The sequence below is a fragment of the Elephas maximus genome, chromosome 1 (assembly GCF_024166365.1).
Source record: "Elephas maximus indicus isolate mEleMax1 chromosome 1, mEleMax1 primary haplotype, whole genome shotgun sequence".
Classification (NCBI taxonomy): domain Eukaryota; kingdom Metazoa; phylum Chordata; class Mammalia; order Proboscidea; family Elephantidae; genus Elephas; species Elephas maximus.
Genome location: NC_064819.1, coordinates 119907758 through 119925827, shown reverse-complemented (window position 1 = coordinate 119925827; position 18070 = coordinate 119907758). Strand labels below are relative to the sequence as shown.

The 18070-nt window shown below is 35.8% G+C and overlaps 1 protein-coding gene across 1 annotated transcript in view; it reads right to left on the bottom strand.

Annotated features, from left to right (window-relative positions):
• The window catches only part of TINAG (tubulointerstitial nephritis antigen), a 111100-nt gene that overhangs the window by 52200 nt on the left and 40830 nt on the right, over positions 1-18070 (bottom strand). The window contains exons 5-9 of the mRNA XM_049894596.1: positions 17798-17921; positions 13836-13986; positions 11668-11848; positions 9231-9276; positions 5960-6083 (exon numbers count right to left, since the gene is read on the bottom strand). Coding sequence (XP_049750553.1) covers positions 5960-6083; positions 9231-9276; positions 11668-11848; positions 13836-13986; positions 17798-17921 — 626 coding nt within the window. The remainder of the gene's footprint in view (positions 1-5959; positions 6084-9230; positions 9277-11667; positions 11849-13835; positions 13987-17797; positions 17922-18070) is intronic.

Below are 18070 nucleotides of genomic sequence, written 5' to 3'. Positions count from 1 at the left end.
AAGTCCAGACTAATATCTTTAACTTAGACTACCATAATTAGCCTCTTTATATCAAAGTCTTCACAGACAGATCCGTCATTACAACATACAAATAAGATCATGCCCCCTTCCTATTTAAAACAACTCAATGACTCCCTTTGCTCTTAAAATCCTTAACAAAATCCTTAATATCTTCACCAAAATCTGTAACAAGGCCTACAAGTTTTTGTCTTCTGAGATTCAGCAAATCTAGCCTTCTCTGAGAGCATACAAACGTCCTATAGACTTCTAACCACGAGTTTGCACGAGTTGTTCCCTTTGCCTGGAATGTTCTCCTCTCTACCTAGTCACTTCCTGTACAACCCATAAATCTCATCTCAGACTTTCTTCCTCAGGGACATTTCTCAGATCCCAAGACCAGATCAAGTCGATCATATGCCCTCTTACCATTTTCCACTCTGTCTTTATAAAATATATCATAATTTTACATTTATCATATGTTTTTGTTCAATAACTAGCTGCATCATGAGGGAAGGAAATGTTTTGATTTTGCTTACCATGCCTAGGGCCCAGCACAATACCAGGAGTACCATGGATACACTTTTAATATTTGTCAAACACATAGAAAAGAGAAACTTATAAATCATATGACATTTTTCATTCAATAAAATGTTTCTATAACTATAGTATCCATAGTGAGGATGGACATAGTCATGGAAAGAGGAATGAAATGAGATTATTAAGAGCAAAGAAAGACATCACAAGTTCATATCTACCTAACGCAATCCTGTAGTTTATTCATGTGGGAGGATATAGCCTTTATCATCTTACGCTAGAATCAACTGTGTATGTGTCTGCCTCACTCCCTAAACTCCTTAAAGGCAGGGATTATGTATTCATCCTCCTTGTACTCCCCAGTGTTGGGCACTTGAAAGGAGCTCGAGCTCACTTGTTCAAGTAAGTTAAATCTAATAGCTTTGTGTTCCACAGAAATTGCGCAAATAGAATTTGTTGAGAAAAATTTGTAAGGTACTCTGTAGGAGTATATTAAGTTCTCTGATAAGGAACATTAGCTTTCTTGGGTTATTTGATTACTCTCTAATTCACTGATGCATTAATTTCCTGAATGTGGTAATTACCAAAACAGGAATTACTAATGGAGAAATGAATTAAAATCAACTACTCTAGAGCACCTAACAACACCCAGACGACCTAAAATATTTCTGAAAAAAATAAACATATTCTCTGGAAGCTATTTGCCTACTAGCAAAATTAGCCTTGTTAAATGTTACATGTGTAAGATGAACTTTAAAAGATGCCAATTTTCTAGAACTTTACAAAAGTGAGCACACTACTACAATTGATAAACTAAATATGGAGAATACACAGAGAATGAATGATTAAATATAGACATAATTTATATCTTGTTCAACTCTGGGATGGATGAATGTAGGAATAGAGTGAAGAAAATATGACCAGCACTGCTAAATATGTGGCTATTGTTGTTGTTAGGTGCCAAGGAGTCGATTTCAACTCATAGTGACCCCACAGAACTGCCCCAGAGGGTTTTCATAGCTATAATCTTTATGGAAGCAAATCACCAAGTCTTTCTCCCACAGAGCCACTGGGTGAGTTCGAGTTTCCAACCTTGCAGTTAGCAGTCAAGCACTTAACCATTTGTGCCACCAAAAGAAAAATGATCAGTTTTAATAAATCCAAAGAGTCTTCATAAAAAATGTTGGTATTTTCAGGATTCTCTGAATGAGAGGAAAAATTACTTAAATCATTTAGTGTGTGGAGGGAAAGTTTTTCCTGATCAAGGATGTCAATAGAGAAGAAAAAAAATGATTATGACACATAGAAGAGATTTAAAAGGAATGGAAATTTCAAATTGAAGGGAAAGCAGGGAATTAAGGTAGAAATTAATTTCCAGTTAAAGGGGCAGTATAAAGCCATTTTTATCCATTTCCCTCCCTGAAGAGTCATTAAACAATTAAGAGTAGAAAAAGCAAAGCAAAACAAAGCAAGTTAAGAAAACTCATCTCCCTCTTCTATCTTTAGTGAATCAAATAGCCATAACCCTAAATGACAACTTCAAAGAATAATTGAAGGGCTCATTTTGTTCTGTACCAAATAAGTGTGGAGCCAACACTCCCCACAAAACTCCACACCTCTGACTCTTTTTTTCCAGTTGCCACTGAGTAGACTCCGAGTAGAATTGTGCTTCATAGGCTATTCATTGACTTGATTTTTTGGAAGTCATTTGCCAGGCCTTTCTTCCAAGGTACCTCTGGGTTGGCTAAAATTTCTAGCCTTTCAGTTAGCAGTTCAGTATATTTACTATTTGCACCACACAGGGACCACCCCCCCAGCCTGAATACAAATAATTGCCCCTAAAATATGTAGGACAGTCCAGAAACACTCCTCAGATCTTTATAACTCGGGCCATGAGCAAGCCATGAATATCTGGGGATATATCAGTCCCATTCCACACAACCCATGGGAGGTCAGCTGAAGGAGAAACCATGTTGGAACCCAGTTGTATTGCTAAAGTTCCAGCCACTCTGCAAAGGCACAAAGCAGCAAAGAGCTATAAAATAAGGGAAGACATGCTGCCTGGACAAAAGAAAGAATAGATTTGTTAAGCATGAGTTAAAAATTGAGTCAAAGCTGAAGAGTGCCTCAGCTTTCTCCTCCAAGTTCTCCCCACTCTGTTTTTCAACAACGAGCCTCCCCATTCAAAGATGAGTAATATGAACAGAAAACTATCATAGAACTTTAGCTTAAAAAGCATTCTTTCACTGAACAGAAAAATATCGTGTATTTATTGATTAGCATTGTATTAGGTGGATCCCTAGGCAGTACAAATGGTTAAGCATTTGGCTGCTAACTGAAAGGCTTTGAGTCCACTCAGAGGCACTTCCAAAGAAACCTGGTGATCCACTTTCAAAAAATTCCGTGGAATGCAGTTCCATTCTGACACACATGGGGTCACTCAAGAAGAACTGGTTGGTTGGTTGATTGGTTGGTATATATCTAACGAAAAACCAAAAAAACAAATCCGTTGCCATTGAGCCAATTCCAACTCATAGCTACCCTATGGAACAGAGTAGAACTGCTGTCTAGGATTTACTAGGCTGAAATCTTTACAGGAGAAGATCACTAGATCTTTTCTCCTATGGAGCTGCTGGAAGGGTTCAAACCATCTTTGGTTAGCAGCTAAGCACTTAACCATTGCCAAGCATTTTGGATAAAAATGGAACAAACAAACAACAACTGCAAAGCCTCTTCTGTAGCTTTTTTTTTTTTTTTTTTTTTAACTAGAGGTAGAATTTGAAGGAGAGCTTACAGACTGGGCCAGGTCAAAATAAGACTGAGAAGGCAATGGGGAAGTGGTCTCAGATGACTGCACTGTCCTTCTGAGCAGGGCCTGTTTGTGAAATGACTTTTTCTTGAGATGCAATCACCAAACAACTTTGAACCTGTTTGTCCTTGCTTAGCTAAATGTATTTTACTCACAAATTTGATAAATTTAATCTTCATAATTTTCACATAAATATAAAATAACTTTCTCCTTACCCTCTGCCATTTGTAATTCCATTCAAAACCTTCTTCCCAAATCATAACATACTTTGGATTCACATCCTTCCCTTGATTATGCCATGTGTAGAATTTAATTAAATGATATATTTCCTTTTCCCTTAGAATAGATCATTGGGAAGTATTTACTGGTAAGTGATAGAAAGGAAGTGGTCATCCACCCAGAATATTGAGTTGCTCTTTTACTGGACTTTAAAATAAAGACTAAAGAGTGACAAAGCTTAGATAATTTTTGATTTGTAACAGAACCTCTCATACAAAGAGGAATTGCTGGGAGAGAGGCAAGATGGCAACGTAAGCAGTTAAACACGCTCACACTCCCACAACAACTAGAGAAAAAATAAAATAAAAAATATGGTGGAAATAAGGAACTCAGAACTCTGGAAACCAGTCAAAGAGATACAACATCTAACTGAAAGCTGAACAAAGAATAAAGTGACGAGGTAAAAAAAGTTTATTGTGTATATACGTCCTCCTCCTAGCCTCTGTAGCAGTGGGGACTGCAGGTGCTCAGAACTGCCCCCTTTGGGCCCAGGAGTGTGAGGAGCAGAGTTAGCTTTTGCTGCCAAACTGTTGTGTTGACTCTTCCTATCTATCTAGGGGCTGCCAGAAAAACTGAGGAGAAACTAGGTCCTCAGGGAATAGTCAGTCCCTGCTACTTCTGGCTGGAATGGAGAGAACTAATTTGCATAGCCTGCAGGCTCCCAGAATCTAATAGGAGCAATTTACCTCAACCTTTTTAAACCCTCAGGGGTCACAAATAATAGGCTTCTAAAGGCTGAAATTTGAGAAAGGCCTGTGCTGGGTGTGTTTATGGTAAAAGTTAAAATTTTTAAAGCAATGAGATAGATTAAAAAATTGTAAAGATCTGCCTCTCCACCAAATTACCTACTGCTCGTTAAAGAGCTCTTAGAACCATTTTAGGGTTCCGGAAGCATAGCAGACATTTAAATCAACTAGGGATGTTCTTAACGAAGGAATAAGCTGTAGATCTTTCCTAAGTGAACCACATGTACCAACTGGCTAATATCCCCCATTCCTCAGCATCCTCCCCCTCCCTCATGGAGGTGGGGACTGTGATCCATGTTCCCAGGTCAGCTCTCTGGTGCCAAGGCAGGCAGTGGGGGCTGTCTCCTCCAAGGTTTTTGGGTTTCACAGTTTGTAGAAAAGGCTTGATTCAGTGGGGCCCTGAAAGGTCCAAACAAACATGGAGATTTCTTCTTTTCTCAGTGCTGTGTCATTGCTGGCAGGATCAAAGGGCCAGAGTGCACCCTAGTAGAATAAGCCAGGCCACTTACTGACTGTAGCAATAACAGAATTGAAACTCATACTCTACAAAAAGTAATTTGGAAAAGGCACTAAACAAACAGTCAACTACAGCCTACATCAAGTAACAACAGCAATTCCTGAAGTACAAGGAAATCTTCAAAACACTAGGAGAACGAGGGCTCTGGCTCCAGTCTTTATTATCCATACACATTCTGGAAGTCCAGACTTTTCAACAATAGAGCAAGTTGCTAAGCAGTCTATTGCAATCATCCATAATTAGGGGAAAATAATAAAATTAAAAATATATACATACAATTACAATCCCTGGGGAAGGAAAAGATTCTGTGTTCCAGAGATATCACAATATTCAAATATTCAAATGTCACAGTGTCAACAGAAAATTACAAGGCACACAAAGAAGCAGAAAAATAACACAATCGAAAGAACAATACAAAGAGATAGAAAGCGGCCATTTGGAAGCCTGGATAATGGGCAAAACAGAGGACTTTAAAACAACAACATTAAATATACTTAAAGAATTTAAAGAACACAGACAATGAACTAAAGGAAATCAGGACACAAAATGAGAATTTCAATAAGGAGATAGAAACAAGGAAGAATTACTGGTACCTAAATGCACTTTTTTTCTTTTAAATGCACTACATGGAAACCCTGGTGGCATAGTGGTTAACAGCTATGACTGCTAACTAAAAGGTCAGCAGTTCAAATTCACCAGGTGCTCATTCGAAACTCTATGGGGCAGTTCTACTCAGTCTTATAGGGTCGCTATGAGTCACAATTGACTTGATGGCAACAGGTGTGTTTTTCTTTTTTTTTTAATGCACTACATGGAGCCCTGGTGAAGCAGTGATTAAGAGCTCAGGCTGCTAACCAAAAGTCTGGCAGTTCAAATCCAGCAGCTGCTCCTTGGAAACCCTATGGGGCAGTTCTACTCTGTCCTATAGAGTTGCTATGAGTCGCAATCGACTTGACAGCAACAGGTTTGGTTTTTTCTTTTTTTTGGTTTAAACGCACTACATACAATCATTTCAAGGTTCATTTCCCAAAAGCATTAAAAGAATTTTTTTTTTTTTTAGAGAAATTGCCTTACCCAGTGAGTTTGACTGCATGTGTCCGAAGCTTTTGATATTTTTCTGATTCTTCACTTGTGCGGATAACATGTCTATATATTCCTGTCTTATAATGGAAGAAATCCTCGTGGACTTGCATTATAGCTAAAATAAAAGCCAACAGGATAAAAGGACAGTTTTGTTTGTTTGTTTTGTTTTTAAATTTTCTTTAAAAATCTACAGAAATTCTCACAGAAAAATTACTGGGTAAATTGCTGGGTGTTGAACCTATGAGGGGATTTTGCAAAGGAGTCTAATTTTCTTTCCTCAATTTAATTTGCTGCATTTTTTTCTTGTAAAAATGACTTTTGGCAATTTAGACTATTACTTAAGTACACATTACACATTTGAAACTCCATCTAGTCTTAATTGACAGAGGCACTACTACCAAGAATTGAGCCCCTTGCAGCAAAACCCACCATGCTTGGCAGGTGATTGCTTTTTCTCCATTAACCTTGCGCATCACCACCAGCCTCTTAAAACTCGAATTAAACAAATGGCAAAGGTTGAGCCTATCAAACACAGTTTATAGTAATTGTTCTTAATCCTCAGAAGTAAATACAAGCCTTCCCTTGAATGAGTTTGAATAAAAAGCAAAAGAACACTATGACAAAATTTTAACTTCCCAGCTCTGGAGAGTTATGTCAGTGTTATATTCTTTAAAAAGAAAAGCTTATACTTCATTCTCTCACCTAGATTATTCCTTTTCTGTATTATGTATGTGCCACTTTGTTGAAGAGCTTGAGCAATGCAAGGTAATGGCTTTAAACTTCTAGAAGACATGCATTAAAGATATTTTTAGTTGGGGCTAAATACGTAAACCTTGATAAATGTGGATAATGTTTGTCTATCTTACTTTGAAATGTATTTTAAATAAAACAGGAGCTAGAATTTGATAAATCCTAAAATGAAGCTCCTACTCCAAAATTAACTCAACTTTTTAATGTTCATTTTTTATTCCATTTTTTAGTGTTCCATGCCTTTTCCGATGCTGCTCAAATATTCTCAAAAAGAAGTTAAATCTTTTTTTATCTACTATAAAACACATTCCCATAGGATTTTAATAATTTCTATAACTGTACTTTATGTAGCTATTTGCTTTTATTCTCTTGCCAACGCTTATGCTTATTTTTAATTCTATAGATTTTAGAAAAATACACACCGCACTCTTTAACTTTCTGTTTCCTTTTACCTTTGTTTACATTGAGACAGGGAAAGAAACGCTGTATGTTAGCCCAGTCAACAATAAGCAAGCTGAATCTACAGCACTACAGCAAGATGAGTCAACCAACATTCTACCCATTTATAAAAATGTACAAAAGTAGCTAGTGGGTTTTCTATTCTACAGAGCCATTGGCTTCTTTAACTCCTGTGATTTACCTCTTTTCTAAGTACCAAGAATAAAATATATTTTTTTATTTGCTGTAAAACATCACCAAATAAAGATTGGGTGAGAAGCCATTAAAATTCATTTAAAAGTGGCTCCTCTCTTCAGTTTTTGACTCCAAAACAGATTTGATAAACCCACTCGCATACAATCGTATTAGCTACCTTAGTGCGATTATACTCTAGGGAAAATGCAAGCAAGCTCATTAGACAGGACCATCACAGGCCTGAGAACAGACTGGAGCCTGCCTTGACTGCTGCCCTGTCTTCAGCCCCTGACTCAGGCTGGCAAAGAGTGGGTTCACCACAAATATTTGCTAAAAGATGTTGCATAGTTTACATAATTGACTTCATTGCTTTGAAATTTTCTTTATTTTTGATTCATCAAGAGGAATTCACAAGCATTTAAGTATATTACCATAAAATTAACCTCAGGTATTCTCACTCTTAAATAATCATGATCTGCATGTATTTTGGCTGATTAAAAAAAAAGAAAGAAAAATATAAACAGCAGTAATCATTTGATGATTCAGAGAAGTTACGTAAATTGTCCAAAGTCATTTCAGTCGCGAACACAAAGTTGGAATTTTTAATTCAGCCCTGAGTTCAAATGCCTGTGCCACTTTAAGTTTGTTACCAAGCTCTGCTTCATGAAACCAACATTGAGAGACAGATTCCTCCAGTCTTACAGCAGTGAACACATTACACAATTTTAAGGAAGAGGGGGAGAAAAAAAGCTCCCCTCCACTTGTTTAGGATTTTGTGTAAGGTTCCAGAATTTTTTAAATCAACTCCAATACATGTTTAGTGTATGCTTTGTTTTCTAAGCAAATGCCAATTTGTGGTAATGATCAATAAAAATTCTTCCAACACAATTATAAAATACATGTTTCCTGCTAGATATTAAACCAATAGCAATTAGATCAGCATTCAGAAAAACAAAAACTGGCCATATACCAATGTTTTTTATTTAAATTAATTTTAATTTAATTTTGGGTTACTTTATATTCTCCTGCACTGATAATATACTCTAAGCCTTTCAGAGTTCACAACCTGAATTTCCATTGTAGGCATCACTGGATTTGCTATTCCATGTACGTCAAGGCAACGTTTAGTACAGAGATATATGCTGTGAACTAATTATCTTTATCTATGCCCTTGGTATAAAATAAAAAGTATTTTCAATAAGTAAGCAAGGAACTATTTACCAAAAATGATATCTTAAAAATCAAAGTCAAGGCACAGTAAGTCACTGTATTATTTTCTCATTTACTATTAGTTTACTATCCATAACATATTTATAAAATTCATCAAAATAGAAAGTCTTTTGCAAAACACAAAAGTCATACTGGCTTATTTGATTTATTATGAGCTAATAAAAAAGGCAAAGTACTTTTTTTCTACTGTTAATCCTAATTTTTTTTCCTCTTTTCATTACCTAAGCCATTTAAACTGAAGTTGAGAAAATATCTAACATTATGCATGATTCTTAAACATGATTGAACACAAAAAGTGAGCACCACTGCAAATCAAGCACTTCACATTTCATGTTTTTCTGTTTGGTCTATAATCACTTTTGAAAGACTTAGCAGACTTTGATCAAATGTGTCACTAATATTTAAGAGCACAGCCTTTAGTTCGATTTGTGAATACATCTGCCTTCTTAAAAAAAAATGACAGCTTATGAAGTTCATAAGTGAGCATATCTTCCTTAATTGCACTGATATTAGAACAATTGAGCCTTCATGAACAATCTGAAAGTGAAAGTTTTCCTGTTTATTATTAAGTTTCTTTTAGGTAAGCTAAAATTTAATGTCATGTATTAAAGAAATTAATAAAACACCACCATATCTCATCCAAGCTTACCTTGAACTGGTCCATTTTGCATGATTTCTTTCATTATCTCAGTTTCCTGGAAGGAAAAATATCACTGAGCATCTCGTTACCAGAGTTTACTAAACCCTCTGTCTGGCAAACAATGTTAGGTGTTGCATGATCCCAATTATGCGTTATGCAATCCAAAGTGCATTTTCTATTAAATTTTCTATTAAACATGCTTTGAAATATTCACGTATGAAATGACCAAGTTGCTTAAAACAAGATACATCTATTTCTTTTATTGACTTTTATCTCTAAGTAATACTTTTGAAATGGAGAGGAATTATAATACCTTTTTATGAACAAAAAGAAAAAATAATTTAAGCCAAAACCATGTTTTAACTGTGGAAATTAATGTTATTTCCACTCTTTTGATCACGAAAGCCATCCAAAATGATAGTTTAGTAGGGCACATTAGTCTAGGTTTTCAGAATACAGTGTTTCTATGTTGCCACCCAGTGTGTAATGCAGTACTCAGTAGTAAGGCAGGTCATTCATTTGCTCATTCATTCATTCATCTGTACATACCATTGAGCACAGAGTACATACCAAAAACTATGATAGAAGCAAATATTTAATCTGTACCTATGCTCAGACTAAGACAGACTAGGAAGGCCTGGCAACCTAGCAACCTACTTCTGAAAACTTGTCAATGCAAACCTTACGGATCACAACAGAATATTATTCAATATAGTGCTGAAAGATGAGACCCCTAGGTTGGAAGGCACTACACAATGGCTGCGACAGTAGACTCAAACATACTAACGATCATGAAGATGGCACAGGACAGGGCGACCTTTTGTTCTGTTACATATAAGATCTCCATGAGTAGGAGCTGACTCAATGGCAACTGACAACGATCACCACTGTCATCAAGGTATTTACATCCTAGTGGAGTAGGTAGATATAAGGAGCCTACCTCACTCCAGCAAATGGTTAACCACTGAACTCCTAACCAAAAGCTTAGTGATTCAAATCCACCCAGAGGTACCTCAGAAGTAAGGCCTGGTGATCTGTTTCCAAAAGTCACAGCTTGAAAATGCTATGGAGCAGTACTATTTGGCACACATGTGTCGCCATGTGTTGGGATTGACTCCATGGCAACTAACAACAGGCAGGCATAATTGCATCATGATACAGAAGCAAGCACAAAGTACCATGGATGGAAATAATAGAGAAATTAATTCTGCCTAGGAGCCAAGGAAAACTTCACAGAGAAGATGAGGTTTTGACCTGGGCTTGGATGCATGTGTGAGATTTCACCAGACAGAAATCAGTGAAGTGACAATTTGGGTCAGAGGATATGGCTAATCAGATAAACTATAAAAGAACATGGTATATCTAGGAAACAGACAGTAGTCCGGTATATCGGATCATTATAAGGGTAGGAGAAGTAGAAGGGATGGATGCTGGCAAGACACGAATCTCTAAAAGTACATCAGAACTAACTCATGAAAGGTCTGTACGCCATGGCAGGAATATTGGACTGTATTCTCAAGGTAACTGGAAGCCACTGAAGGCTCAGATACTCTGAAAATGAGAAGACATGGTAACATTGCCATGATGGAGTAAAATTTACCTAGGTTTTAACATGATAAATTGGATTTCAAGGGGGTTTTCTTCCTTTTATGACTTGGTTCACTTCAATTATTGTGTGAAAAAAGGCAAAGGATCGATAAAATGAAATCAAGACAGTCCATCTAGCCACTACCCAAAAAATTAGTGAGAAAGGGTTTGCCTTAGCCTTTTTTTTTTTTAAATTGTGGTAAATACGTATGTAACAAAACATTTGACATACCAACATTCTTCACATGTACAATTTAGTGACATTAATTATATTCATCATGTTGTGCCACCATCACCATTATCCATTTCCAACTTTTTCCATCACCCTTAATAGGAGCTCAGTGTATCCTAAGCAGAGTCTCCTTTTCCCTTCTCCATCCTGCCCACACCTGGTAACCACTAACAGCCTTAGGACTGTATACACTTGTCTATCTATTTCATATAAGCAGAATCATACAATGTTTGTCCTCTTGGGACTGATTTCACTTGGTATAATGCTTTCAAAGTTTATCTATGTCATAGCATGTATCAGTACTTCATATCTCCTTATGGCTAAGATTCCATTGTATATATGCATCACATTTTGTTTATCCATCTATTTGTGATTGTCAAGTGTATATGTGTGTGTATGTATCGTACCAAAACTGGAAGTCTTTAAGGATACATTATTAAGAATATCAAACAATTATACCTGAAAACATAGCATTTTAGAACATAAAAAAACAAGAAAACCAAACCTGTTGCCATCAAGTTGATTCCGACTTGTAGTTTTAAATAATGTTTAAATAGTTTTAATAACAGCAGAGATGCATATTAATGAGAAAATCAAACATTATTCATTCTTCCCACTTAGACTTACATTAGAAGAGACTCTGTATGGAGGAGAACATTGGTAGATCACATTAGATTTCTCAATGTTGTTGGGACATGGCTTTGTGGCATGCCGTTTTCCCCGCCCATCAGATCTACTTGCCATGGCGCAGCCATTATTGTTGGCATTTTGGTCCTTGAAAAGTGGATAGCATGCATGGGATACCAGTCTATGGGGAATAAGCAAAGAAGCAAAAGTAATATTTAGGAAAATGCCATAATATCCTGTCTATATTCAATGTTACTAAATCAAACATTCACCAATTAATTTGGCTACTTACGTGTATAATTTTCAAAATGTCAACTGACTCCAATACAGCAGCTCAATTATATTACCCTCCCCCCATTCCCCTCTTATTTCTTTATTGTAATTTTAAACATCTTGCTTCAATTTGTTTTAATAAATAATTCTGTCTGTAGTATAGTCTTTCTTGAAGATGGAAAGTGGCTGTGAATACTGTCTGTGGTAGTACTAATACCCAGAGCCGTCGAGTCAATTCCAACTCATAGCGACCCTGTAGGACAGAGTAGAACTGCCCCACAGAGTTTCCAAGGAGCGCCTGGCAGATTTGAACTGCAGACCTTTTGGTTCACAGATGTAGCACTTAACCACAACACCACCAGGGTTTCCCATAATACGGGAAGGATGCCTTCATTTTAAATCTATAATTATAATGTGTAGAAAAATATAATTTGAAAAAGACAATAAATTTGATTATTCTCAAATGGGGTGTTCTGGTAAATTATGTAAGTTTTAGAATGCGTGTTTTTTATTTTTTTTAAGTCATAGATATCTTCTCATAAGACTTCAATTGTTACCTGCCTGCAGTTTATGAAACTTTGGGGGAAATATTATAATACCAATATCATATGAAAAGTTAATAAAGTGGAAATTTACTAGATATATTTTTTATACATTATAAAAAAAAAAGATTTTTTTTCTTTTTTATACATTATACAAAAGATAGAAAACAATTTTGATTTCTGATTTTGAAACTGAATATAGCAAATTTGTATTTTTCAAGGTACATCTATTTGGTTCCAAATCTAATATAATTATATTGAATATACAGAAATAAAAAGGGACATAAAACTATGGAACTGGTTTATAAATATTCAAGGCTGGTCTGACCAAAGAAGTATCTAGTAGGATTGGTTCAAGAAAATTCAATAGTGTTGAACAGAGTAGGAGAATCTGAGCAGAGCGCATGATGAAAGCAAGGCCATTAAAAATACTCAAGCACTTAAAAAAAAAAAAAAAACTGCTTTACATGCATTAATTTGTGGTGATGAGCTTGGTTAAATTGCAATGATAATTTATATGTTTAAGTCCCTAAAATGCTTTTATTTTTATCATAGTGTGAAATAAGCCAACAAAGCACCACTGCACCAGAAAAGTATCAGCCCAAGTCTCCCATTCTAAGCACCGTATTAGGCAAAAAATCACGGAGGAGAAAAAAGGTAAGGAAAATTACTGACACCCATCAACGTCCTACACTCACTCTCTTCTGCAGCACCCGTTGGACAGCAGGCCCAGAACAGGTGAGCTCTAAGTATGTATAGCACTACATATCAGCTGCAGGTTCTTCAGCAGCACAATTCAGCTCTTAAATAAATTAGCTTTTATAGTGGCTGGGGTGGAAGTGGGGTGGGTACCAAACTACCTGAGAGTAAGGAACAACAACCTGTGTTTTACCATCAAATGTAATGGGGACGATTATATTGATGAGTGAAGGCAATCATAAATCACTTCATTTTCATCTTCCAACGTGTAGTCTAATTTTTACCTGGTTTTATCAATTCACCTACCTAGAAAACTGAAATGTTCAACAGAGGTATCAACAACATTGATTACTTTATTCCCTCCATGGCAACTCAGTAGAACCATTTGACTCAAATCAATAAGAAAACAATGTTTGAGTCTTCAAAACTAAAATTCCTCTTCTGAATTTGGCTAGGAATGTATATATTCTTCAAATAATTGTTCCCAATAGCTTCTAATCTCAGTAAAAAAAAAAAAAAAAAAAAAAACAGTAGCTACCAAAAATAGTGTATATTTAAATATGTATTTATATAGATGCAGTAATTTTTTCCCTTGTTCCAACCCTAGGCAATATTCATAAGAATTCTAGGAACACATGTTGGGCAGCTATTTACCCACGTTTTCTCAGGTACCACCAAGCCCTATCAACGCTTCCACTGTTGCATCCATGACGGTTCTTGGTACAGCAGGATATCAAATTCTGAGGGGATAGATTGGCTGTGTATCGACCGTTGGACTGAATTGCTATTCGGTCAGCTGCCACACCTGTTTCAAAAAGAATATTAATTAATAGTCAAATGGCACAGGTTTTTTAAAAAAAGTAATTACACAGAGTATGTTAAGCTATTCTTCAAAACTTTACATGAAACTAGGTAACTTAAAATTATGAGGCCAAATGTCATTAATATATCTGTGTATACTGACCAGTTCAGCTATGTCATAATTCCAGTCAGATTTTTTGTCCAATTGTTGGTACTGTTCCATTGTCTTACCAGTTCCAAAGACTTTTCTATTTCCTTCTTCCTTTATGTTCTGCACACTTCTGAATTCTTCATTAAATAATTTTGCAAGTGTTGAAACTCCTTTAGGCCAGGGCCCTATCTCATTTATATTTGTATCCCCTACACATAGGACAGTGTCTTGCATATTGTCCTTGTCGATTTATCTTTTGAAATGAATATAACTAAACTGGAAAAATCTAGAAAACTAACTGTATAAATATTAACTGGAAATTTTCCATAGTAATCTGATATACTGGAGTAAATGGAACTCTTGCTTTTTAGCTGGTATTTAGTTTAACTACTCAGGAGAACATATTTAACCTAAATGGGATTAATATGAATCTATCATTTACAGTATCTGAGATTGAATATACCTATGATTGAAAACCATGATCCTAATCTTACTTTAGTAGACACAGATTTCACTTTGTGCGTATATATAATGAGCTAATATTTTTATGATCGAACCTTCTATTCTTCTGTTTCAACAATTTCCTAGCATGTTTTTTGTTCATCAGTTCATTCCTTTCCTCAAGATATTTATTGAGGACCTACTAGGTGATGGGCACTGTGCTAAGCACTAGAAATTACAACAGTGAACAAGAGAGACATAGTTCTGCCCTCATAGAATACATCATGCTTGGCAGAGTACAGGGTCATCGAAAAAGAGGAAGACCCTCAACGAGGTGGATTGACACAGTGGCTGCAACAATGAGCTCAAGCATAACAACGATTGTACGGATGGCGCAGGACCGGGCAGTGTTTTGTTCTGTTGTGCATAGGGTCACTATGAGTTGGAACTGACTCGATGGCACCTAACAACAACAGAATAATACAGAAAATAATTAATGAGCAGTAGAACACCACATTCCTTCCATCCATCCAATTTTCTCAATGAAGTTATAGTTTAGTTCATCAAAATTGCATGTGTACCGGAACCCCTTAAAGTATTAATTTCACAATTATTCTAAATTAGGTTGCAAATGTAGTTCTGTATAGTCATGGTTTTTACGTAACTACAGCACACGTACAATTCTGTAGTGCAATTGCTGGCACATTTTAGATGTTCGACGTGTGTTGAATCTATAACCTCCCATTTCCTTCTTAATTTCCAACTCTTATTGTACTAGGATATATTTCATAGGAACAAATTATGCTGCTATCTCTGCTATTCTCAAGAAAATAATTCTCTATTTCTATTTATAAAAGAAAATAGAAATTCTTTGATGCTTTGACTTTCAGTACAAGGGCTCGGAAGCAAATATGAATTTTTTAAATGTTAGCATAACTGTTCTTTGGTTCAGAAAATTCGTTTACAATATAGAAAAAACTGTAACCAAGAGTTTGAAGACAGGATTCCAGGATCATTTCTGATACTCTGGTTTTGGCTTTGGTTAAGTCACTTCACCTATTTATGCCTCCTTTATGAAACCAGAAACTTGAAAAAGGTGATCTCTAAGACCCCTCGCGGCTCCATTAAGCTGTACATTTCAACTGAAGGATAAATGTTTTAAATTCTACTGTTATGCAATATGTTGCACTTATACAGGTGGATCTCAATCTTTGTGAAGGGTTAGTCCAAATTCGCTTGCAATATTTAGAAAAGGCTTGAAGACCCAAAGAATGGCTCAGCTTAACCAATTGTTTTCCTTTCTCTTCCTGAAACCCTTTACTGGGCTTTACCTCTGAGACACATTCTATTATTTTCTTCTGTCTCCAAATTTGTTCTGTGATACGTATCTCTCCCATCATTCCAAACACCTTCACCTCTTCATCTTCTGATATCTCACTTGAATTTTATTTGGTTACATAACTACTGTATATGTGTATGCGTATATTTTTAATGTTTTATTTACTCCATCTTATAGCTTTTAGTTTCCCTGAAAGACCTTTTTTTTTTATTTTAACTATTACTTCCTGACATAGTTTTCTAAATCCTCAAGAGAACCTAGCTTATTCTTTTCTTTATTTAATGGAAAAAAATAAAATCAGCCTGATTTACCTTACACAGGACATAAAACTGTGTCCTCTAAAATCACAAAAGGGTGAGATTCTGGTGAATTTGGTAGGGGGACAAGCCCTACGCTAAGGCCACCTGAAGGGCTGTGACTTGGGGACACCAGAAAATATCTCCTCAAGCAGTCTGATACTCTCACTATTTCACCACTAATATCTCTCCTCATATGTCTTCAAAAATACTGTTTTAACTTAAGTTTAAAGAAAAATTCTTATATATAACCTAGGAGGGGTAACACATTAACTACATGAACATAAAATGACAAAAAAATTATCTGAATGTATCTCTACTTATCCTTTGAAACAGGGCTCAGGTAGGTCCCCATTTGTATCTCTGATAATGGCAAACATCAGATAGCCAGAAAGCATTTATACCCAATGTGTGGGCAGTAATGTAGAGTTAGAGATGGAGCCACCCTATAAATGGGCTTGGCCAACTTTATTGTTCTCCCAAGGGCATTGTTTCTGATTTGAACTGGCTGATACTGTGAAAAAGTGATATTTAGACAAAGATATTGGCACTCTTCCATGCCAGAAGCACCATCCTCAGAGCTGGCTTCTCTAAGAGGCTGTGTACTTATTTCACAAAGATTTCTGTGCTTAAACTGTTTTTGAGCACTCTTTTGGAATTACCTACAAAGCTTAAAGTATATTTTTTAGGAAAATCTTTGGTAGTGGCCAATCATCATCAGGTTAGTTTGCATTTAATTGTTGGACTACAAACAACACTCCTTTAAGGATAATTTTGGAGAACAAGTCTTGGGATAAACCCAATTCAGTTATTGAATTTATGAACTTATATGAAAGCATAAAAGAGATATTTCTTATACTTTCAGAATAATAATAAAAAAAAAAACCCATTGACGATCCTGACTCAGTGACCCTACAGAAGAGAGAGAATGCCCCCACAGGGTTTCCAAGGTAAAAAAAAAAAAAAAAAAGAGCAACTGGTTAATCTGAACTGCTAATCTTTTGGTTAGCAGCTAAGCTCTTAACCACTGTGCCACCAGGGCTCCTTTGGAATGATAGAAGCACTAATTTGAAAGCCACTGTTATTAAACAATTAGTTACATCATTTTAGACTCACAATCTATTTATTTTGAAAAATTTCATTTTTCATCTAAAGGGAGATAAAACCCACTCGATACACTATTATTTGTTCTAAATTCCTACTTTACATCAAATTATCTCAATAATTATATTTTTTTCAAATCTTATAAAGGGAAAAGAATAGAAGGACAATATAGGGGTGTGTCCATGTGCATTAAGAAGTACAGATAATATTATTGATGATGAGAGAACTTAACACTTCTCTTCTTATCTGGCTTCACTCTCAAAGGACAAACACATTATGGCTACTTTATCGATTGTTTCTTTGATTGACTTTTTCTGTAAAATCAGACCCTGAAAATATGGACCAGTTTTAAGACTAATAATGGACATAAATGACTATATGTTAATATTTAAATATTCTAGTTTTAAAACCTTTTTAAATACTGTACCAGGCTCTAGAGTCAAAGGGGGAAATTATAAGGAAATAGTTAAAATGACTTCATTACTTGCAGTGGAAAACGCCCAGGATGCAGCACAGTTTTTTTGATCCAGTGGACCATGGGTCCATCCAGGCCACTTATAAGAAGCCACAAAGAACTCTGGGAGATCAGTTGTTGCAGGCAAAGAAGGCTAAAGAGAAAGGACAAATGTGTCATATCTGCTCACATGTAATCCAATCACCTTCATAAGTAATGCAATGTACTTTTATAACTAATTTTTGAATTATTTTATATATTCAAGATTTCTCAATGGCATCCCTGAAACGTATCAGTTACATA